Here is a 9327-nt window from a genome sequence, read left to right on the forward strand (position 1 = left end):
TCAACATGTCAAAAAAAAAGATAAAATAAAATATAAAAAAGAAGTTGAACTAATGCAAAGTTTCACATTTGTTGTATAATTTCTTCTCAGAAGGAATGATTCACATTTTCAATATGAAAAACTGATGCTAGTTTTCAGACATTTGCCAAGGAAGGTAGTCTTTACCTTGAGTAAGTATTAGGAGAAAAATGGAACCGAAACGTAAGAAAAAGATAAATGGCCGAATGAGATACCCGTGATAAAGCCAATATCAAAAACCAATTGCCTAACATTCTGTATTTTCCGCCGAGTGTTCTGACTTTTCTCGCGACTTAGTTTTAAAGAAAACAAAATGATTTCATAATTAAAGAACAAACCAAACATATTTCGCTTATTATCATATTGTATAAATGATTTTTTTTTATTTCAGAGTACAGCCAGAAGCTAATCGCATCTTTACATAACAATATTTTGTTAAACATTATCTAAAGTCAGGCAAAACTATTCACTGCCTTAGATCGAACACAAGCAGGAAGCTCAAAACCTATTTTATTTTTTATTTATTTATTTATTTATTTTTATTTATAATTTTTTTTTTTTTTTTTTTGAAGTGACACTTATTTTTGTTTCAAATTGTGCATTTTCCTTTTCTTTCAGTCAATTTTAAAAAAAAAGAAAACAGGCGTCATTCATCATACATGTTTATACTGTCAGAAATCCTATGCCACTGCACCTACGCTAATAATAAGTATAAGTACAATCTGGTAGAAATGAGAAAGACCGTTCTGAAAAGTTTCCGACGATTCGTTTGGAATTCCTAGACAGCTTGATAATTATATTAAGATAGTTCAAACATGCATGCCTTGTCACCACCACAAGCGATAAACAGTGTGTGTTCATAAACACTTATATTTTTGGGGGTTTCGATATCTTTACTTTTCCCGAAAATTTCTGTGCTCCGGGAACCGTCCGATTTGATCGCAACGACATTTCTTGATTTTTGCCCGACGATATATAACACCTCATCATCGTCTATTGTAATGCACGTCGGAGAAGACAGCAAGTCGCTTTTTTGAAAAGTCCATACCAATTTAAAGGATGAATTTAGCGCAATGACTGTATTGGTATTCGGGTCCGTCAAAAACACCCTCTCATCAAGAGCTACCATGTGTGAACCCCATGATAAATTTTCCATTTTATACTCAATAGTTGTTTTGCGGCTTTCGATGTTGTAAACAAATATTCCTTTTCCTTGAATTCCGTAAATTAAACGTTCATCGAGGACACATATTCCAAGACAGGGTGCCGATGTAGCCATAGAATTTGATGAATTCATTTGGTCAAGTTCGACAATAGAAAATGTACATTCTCTACCAGAAGAGACCCCAAGCGTTCCCGGGTCGATGCATGTTATGGCATAAACTTCTTTTTCAAAAATAAAACCACGCACGTAAGTACCGCTCAAGTCGAAAATTTCTAGATTTTGGTTGCCGGATAAGAGAAGACGTTTCCCTGGAAGGAAGCAGCATGCAGTTATACTCTTGATTGCGTAGGGCAACATATTTGTTCGTAGAGTCAAAGTTTTTCCTTTAAAAGAGCGCTCCATACGTGATTTCGGTCGAGCCTCTAATATGTTTGAATTTGCTGTCTCTCTTTGTAATGGCCCTTCCCTTCGACGAAGTATTATTTGTGCTTTAGATCTACCAGCGTCTAGGTACTGTATAGCTGGGAACCTAGACTCTACAGAAATATCGCCAAGGCGGTCGAGATGATCACTGATAGATATCATGTCGGAAGATTGTTTGAAGTTGATCTGGGTAGATTTTAAGTCGTCATTTTTGAAAATTGACTGTAGGAAAGCCTCAGCTTCTGCCACGTGTATGCCCATCTCCTTCGTTGAGATGAATGTTTGAAAATTAGAAGCGTACATTTGTATTGTTTCAATGTCTGCTTTCATCTTCTGAACTTGCACTTCTATTTCTTTCAACTGCCTGAGTACTGCATTGGACTTTTTTTCTTCATTCTCATATGCTTTAGTTAGCTTATCGAGTGCTTTCTTTTCGATGTTGTCTATCTTGTTGTTAATTTGTTGTTTTATGTTTTTAATTCTATCCTGAAATTTAGTCTTCTCTTTGAGGATATCTGACATGTTTAAGTGTCGGTCATCCTCAATTTGTCGGATGTTATCTTCTATATTGTCCAAGGCGTTCACTAAATCATCGAGTTCCGCGGACGATTTTGCGTTTCTGGTTACCTCATCAAGTAATCGCACACCATAACAAGTTTTATGCTCATCTAAAATACATTTTTTGCAGAGGGCTTCATTATGGCTACTGCAATAGTGGAGAAATTTTTCATCGTGTTTCGGGCAGAAGTATTTTATATCTATTATGGAAGAAGGTAACTTTTGGTAGTCACATATTTTTATAGTTTTGTGGTCACGTGTCGACCTAGAGACGTCATGGTGCTGTATACAGTCTTCACACAGTTTCTCATCACATTCTGGACACCAAGTGACCGCTGACGAAGTAAGATGGCGATGAAAGCAAACGTCACAGTTCATTCTTGACCTTTGACCTATGAGGAATGAAACAAATGTCCGTGATAATAATGTCTCTTATAAGTAATTCATGTTTACACGGTAATGTTGAAACACTACATGTACAACGTTTTGAAAATTTTCAAAAAGTCACAATAAATTCACTGTAAACAGTACTTATGTTCATTGCAACTAAGTAAATATGTTTCACATTCAAAATGAAACAGCAGCAAAGCTATGGAGACAATGTAATTCAATGTAACAATGACACAATCAATGAAATTTTGATAAAAATACAGAATAATGTAACCGTCCAGCTAATAATATTTGTACGAATTTGAAATACCATTAATAGCACGACTAAGTTATTACAATATATACAAAGTGAAAGTTATCCACGTTAAGTGAAATCAAAGTTCAACAAAGACAAAGACAACGTGTAAAAGTTTAGAGAGATTATGGCCCTGATAAAGCAGGACTACGTTTCTGTTCTCATGTTCTTTTATTATTTTTTTTTTAAATATTTCTTTTCAAGGAAATTTAAGGTTTTTAATTTTTCAACAGTAGCTTCACAACCGTTCCATTGGTAGGAGTAATCAAGGGAACCAAGATTCTAGCGGAAATCAAAAGAATGTTATCAAAGGACAAATATCACACATGGGAAACAGACACACACAACAAAGCGCATAATATACCCGAAATAATACATACAATGAAACAAATGTAGATGATCCACTAAAACGTGGGAACATGGACCAGGAGACACGGCTATGAAATAGCAAACCAGTGGATGTCTCCATTAAGAGAAGAAGCAGAGGACGCTTACCTTGTCGGTACATTTGAGAACGCTTCCATGTCTGGTTTGCTTTTTTTTAGTTTCTTTTGTGTTTATCGTTGTAACTGTCTCTTTGTCCCTTGACATCCGTATTTTTTAAATTGATACGATAGGTTGTACTTACCTAACTTAGTTTCACTCCCTTTCGCGACTTTAACCGATTTGTCCATTCTGTAAATCAGTTATTAGCATCAGGAAAACAAAAGATTCACAAACAAATAATCGCTCGTTTTCGTAGTAATTGGCCCTGTACATGTACTCACCTGACCAAGTTTCACTTAATTTCGCTTTAACCGAGTTTTATTTTGGTTTTCATTTCTTAACTAAGTGTGCTCTAACCGAGGCTGCATGTATTTTATTTTACTTCCCCAACTCATTGGTACTCACTATACTTGTTGGAATCGCAGGAACTGATTCATATCATAAACCCATAATCGACAATTTATTTCGAAGACGTTGATCACGTCATCCAAACAAACACGAAAATACTACATTTGCACATTCTAGAACCTTAAATTCCTCACTTTAATTTGTAACCATCCTTACCTTAATCTATACAGTTACAGAAAGACGTAACGAATAGTCAAAGAAGGTGAAGCCTGCCATTGATGTAGTAGTCCCGGCAAATCATTATTACTCATATTTCACAACTCATGCATAAATGTGTTTAAAACTGCGGGGTTTAAATGGCAATATTCCAATATAACGATTAAACTTCTTTCTTCTGAAGTGGTAGAATTTTGATGGTAACGATTAAATGACAAAGCCCTGTACATATAGACAATTTTGACAGATAACATTATATATACCATAGATCCGTTGTGCTTTGTTGATAAACGTAGGTGATTAATTATCTTCCACATGAATTCAATTGGAGATCCTGCAGCAATTTAAAGTAGAAATTAAAACTTACGTTTCCACGAAATGTGTAGAAGTCGCCTCCCGTTTCCAAGTCTGTCTTTTGAGAAACATATCGTCAATTGAACTGCTTATTACTAATTGAGGCAGCGCAAAGAACCTAGATATCAGTTTTCATCACAATCGGACAAATTTGAATTTTTGACCGCGTTGGAGGCCATTTTGAAAATGGCGGCCAAGATGCACGCGATTTTTTTCCGGGATTTTGTTTGGACTATTAAACTAAATATATCTACTAAGTTTAGTCAAATTCTCATCAGCAGTTTTCGAGATATAAGATATTCAAATTTCCTGTGTATAAATGGGTACCTTTAGTCCGACCGGCATTTTTTAAAAAATGGCGGCAGCTGGAAATTTTTTTTCTCAAAGTTCTGCATCCTTCGAAGAATAGTTATTACGTCTTGTGAAGTTTCATCTCAATCGGACCAGCCATTTTTGAGAAAAGGGGCGGAAATTTTGAATAATTTTTACTTCGAACAATTTTTATGACAGGAGAATTAAAATAATAATATGAAGAAACACAGTAAAAACAATAAGTCACCTCCACTTCGCAATCGGCGACTTAATAACGAGATTTTCATATTTAACTAAAAATTGATTAATATATAAACAGTAGTGGTTGATCGAATGTTCCCAGTGTAATACATTTCGATAATTCACACTGAAAAAAAATTTGATAATTTCACTCTCGCTCTTTCACAACAATCCGCCAATCACAGAATTTAAATTCATGTTGAAAACATCGTTAAATTATGGAGAACATCTATAAAATAAATTGGATAATCAATTGGTTGTTCACTCTTTCCAATTAATTATCCTATTATTATTTGGTCTACACAGATACGCCAGCTTGACCTGTTTTCAAATTTTATATGAGCTTGTCATTATCGATTAAATACTTCGGACCAAATCACCATTTTAAAAAAACTTACTGAATTAATTAGTACATTAACCTATAGGCACATACAGAAAAGGCAAGCTTTTTCTTTTCTTCTGTATTTGTCTTTGTGTCCTAGGTGTATCCTCTTCCTACTGTATAATATTTTGTATTAGTGTGAAGCTATCCCTCGGTATAATCCTGCAGTAAAGCTATCCTGCAGATAAAAATATTTTTAGATAGAGGTGCGTTCGATCAACCCGATGAAATTCCATTTCCCCAATACTATCTTGCAGTGAAGCCATCCTGCGGAAAATCTCTCCCTCGATAATAATTATGACATGGAGGTGCGTTCGATCAACCCGATAAAATCACGTTTCCCTCATATTATCCTGCAGTGAAGCCATCCTGCGGAAAATCTTTCCCTCGTTAATAATCATGACATGGAGGTGCGTTCGATCAATCCGACAAAATCACGTAAACTGTGAAGCTATCCTTCAATAATATTCTGCGAAGACACTAATACTTTTTCTTACACCGGACCCTAGACAATGATGATTATAAAAAAAAACTACGTTTAGGGTAGGGGGATTGGCAGATCTTTCTCCCAAATTTATCCATGAAGATGTAAAAAATATTAATAATAATCACTTGAGTTTATGATATATGTAACGGATTAGCGTGATTTTTTCTTGACATACTGCTTTTTAAGTGTCGCCGTATTGGTTTATTTCTTACCGCTTTCCTTCTACCTCCATATATCAGTCTTAGGCCCAACTTGATCATGATTGTTTCCGGATGGTCTGCGAGGAACGAACGTGATCCATAAAACACCCACATCTCTTATGATAAAAATGCCTCCTTGTTTTTTGGCATTTGTTATTCTGTGCAAGTCCATATTGGATATTTTATCAGGCCAGGATTTTTTATTATCACCCTAAGGCAGTTGTCATGAAAGAATATTTGTTGATGACGTGCAGAAACGGACAGATATTACTAAATATATAGTTTCAGTTTTGATGTCTTAGTAAAATTAAGACTGCAAACCTTCACTTTCAACTTAACTTTCTAGGAAATTAAACGAATATACAATTTTGACCTGTTTTCCAATATGATATCACTGGTGGTCTTTGATTAACTTTGTGTTCTTGACACTGACTTAAGTCCAATCTAGTATTTTGTTTTGATTTTGATTTCACTTCCTGTTTGACAGCTTTGTGGGATAGCAGTGCTAGATTGTTATAGTCCATATCTTGCCAGAACTTGCGGTAACCACGTAGAGTTTTTGTATATCTTCTGGAACAGGGTTATGTTGTTGAAAAATTGAATTCATCACTACAAAAGTTTTATGGTCGTCATCATGAACTCGTGGATCGTGTTGTGTTGTTTTGTATAGCTATTCTCCAAGTTTGGTCTTTGTCCCTGGTTTGCATTCTTTTGATTACCGCTATAACCTTGGTTCCTCTGGTTATTTTCCAGGGCAATATATAATATATTGTTCACTTCGGTCCAGTGTTGTGTTTCTGATTATATTGGTCTCATTGTCCTATTAATAGCAATAATAAATTATACAGATGGCATGACAATTCTTGTCGTATACCAGAGTTGTATTTGTAATTTAGTGTCCTAATCTAATCGTGATGAATTGCACGGTTTTATTGAATATCCCAAAGAAGAATTTCCCATTGTTTGTTACTATGCAAGCTATCGAAGGATTTTTTAAAATATAAAGAATTGGTAAAAGATAATTTTCCTTGACAATGCACTCTCTACCTTTCCAGAATTCAGCTAGTACTTTTCGTAGTTTCTCATCCACGGCTTCTTTGATTCTCTATATTAAATTCTATAATACCTTAATTGGGATTGAGAATCAGATGATTCTTTTCCAGTTGTTACAATTTGTAAAGGCTCACTGACCTGGTACCCGTATGATATTACCCTCAAACTAGCATTTTGGCTTTAGTGCACCTTTCCATATGCTGTGAGATACTCGGTGTAAAATACCTGCTGCTAGGAGTGGATTTAGTCGCTTTCTTTTTTTCAACTTCTGAAATATATTTCTGAATTTCTTTCCTTGAAGGTAAAAAGGTGTAACTACTACCAAGTCCAAATGTACTTAAAAGTATTCCAGCTAAGAGTCATACAAAATGTGATTCATGGTTGGAAAGCCTACATATTTTTAAACTAAACATGAATAAAAAATTTGGTTTTTCATATACTAGTAACCCCTGTTCATACGAGATATAAATTATATAGAATGTACTGTGGAATTCAAAAGAAAGTGAAATAACTCTGTGAATGACACTAAAATACACTAAAAACTATTGGATTTACATTGTAAATTACCTCGTAAGAGCAGACAGATTGGAATGATTATACATTTCATCATAAAATCCCAGGAAGCAACTTAATAACAAACGTGTTGCTGTCGGAACTTATTTTGATGCATTTCTCCCAGCCTTTCTCTCAACCATTAAGAGCGTGTTTGACATATGATCTTGTTTAAATCATATCATTCATCAATCTGTGTCCAAGAGTAATCAAGGGAACAAAGGTTATAGCGGTAATCAAAAGAATGTAATTCAGGGACAAAAACCAGACATGGAAAACAGACATACACAACAAAAAACATAAAGTAAATAAAATCATACATACAAAGTAACAAAAGTAAATGAGCAACTCGGACTCCACTAAAAACTGGGAGCATGGACCACGTGCACCGGTAGGGTAAGCGTCCAAGTTTCAGTATCCATTCTTTATGCACATCTCTTTTGATTCTGATTATTTTTTCTCTCTTGTTATAGAGTAGATTGTGTGTACTTGCTGGCATTTATCATTGAATTACACTCAAGAGGTAGTATTTCTAGCTGGGTCGTCAAGCATTAATATTCTAAATGTTGGGACTTGTTCCTTATTTCCAGTTTGAATCCATGTTTGACTTTTGGGGTCAGATGATTTGGAAACATTATATTTCGGACTCATTTTTCAAACCGGTTAAGGGCTCTTTCAGTTTCAGCGTTATGATTGCAACCACTATGTAATGATCGCAAACTACATTCACATTTCTTATAACAAATACGTTGTGCAATGATCTTCTACTTTTTCCATTATAATTCATTTAGTTCTTTTCTCTATTGCTTGAAACAATCCAAGGCAGTTTATGTGTCTCCCTACGATGGAAGATATTACCACTAAGCTGCCGTTTCCACAAATAAGTCTACCAGACGTTCACCTTTGTCATTTCTTGCATCACAAGCATATATTCCCTTCACTCTATCATCATTCCTGGTATTAAAACTACACACTTCAGCATTGCCGTCTTCCATTTCAATTGTAACATCACGTTTATGAACCTTTTATATCTCAGTTAAAAATACTCTTTTTAGCAAAACAAAAACTTGATAATAAAAAGAGAGAAGAAAATAGAATATTCCAGCGAACTGCCAGAAAGTTTAAGGTAAATAAAAATGCATGCCGTACTCACCACGCACTTGTAGTGTGCAAGGCAATATACATAGGTTGGGCTATCTACCACAATAATTATTTGAAAGGTATTTCTCTTTATGCATCAGCATCACAGTTTTTAGAATTAATGCATTTTTTTTCTGAAAAGTAGGCAATATCTGCATTCCAAAACCTGATTTGACATTTAGAAAGGTGGAATTTGTTTATTGACAGTACATTTGATTGGAATTATTGAACTCTTTCATAAAAACTAATTTATTCAACGGGTCATAGTTTTCCTTTCCTCGTTGTCTACCCCGGACTTGACTTTTTATGAGCAACTCTACAAGTGTTTCTAGAAAAGCAGCGAACGCTTACCCTACCGGTGCACCTGGTCCATGCTCCCAGTTTTTAGTGGAGTCCGAGTTGCTCATTTGCGTTTGTTACTTTGTATGTATGATTTTAATTACTCTATGTTCTTTGTTGTGTATGTCTGTTTTCCATGTCTGGTCTTTGTCCCTGGATTACATTCTTGTGATTACCGCTATAACCTTAGTTCCCTTGATTACTCTTTCATTGGATTGAAATGAAATATTTGTTCAATTTCGATTTCTTAAATTATGGAATTTTTATGAATTATTATACTTTATAAGGACCTAATATAATGATATTGGCTAAATACGACAAATATTCATTAGTGTTTTACCCATATGAAATCATAAAAATTCTTGTACA

The 9327-nt window shown here is 34.7% G+C and overlaps 1 protein-coding gene across 1 annotated transcript; it reads right to left on the reverse strand.

Annotated features, from left to right (window-relative positions):
• Positions 1-319: 319 nt before the first annotated feature.
• On the reverse strand, positions 320-4063 carry LOC148605352 (uncharacterized). The gene is made up of 2 exons (XM_088549983.1): positions 3900-4063; positions 320-2556 (listed from the first exon to the last, which is right to left on the reverse strand). The coding sequence occupies exon 2, from the start codon at positions 2540-2542 to the stop codon at positions 818-820; it is 1725 nt and encodes a 574-aa protein (XP_088406109.1). The 5' UTR covers positions 2543-2556; positions 3900-4063; the 3' UTR covers positions 320-817.
• Between the last annotated feature and the right edge of the window lie 5264 nt (positions 4064-9327).

Source organism: Perna viridis, chromosome 10 (genome assembly GCF_037379345.1).
Source record: "Perna viridis isolate PV_CMFRI_1.1 ecotype Kerala chromosome 10, ASM3737934v1, whole genome shotgun sequence".
NCBI lineage: Eukaryota > Metazoa > Mollusca > Bivalvia > Mytilida > Mytilidae > Perna > Perna viridis.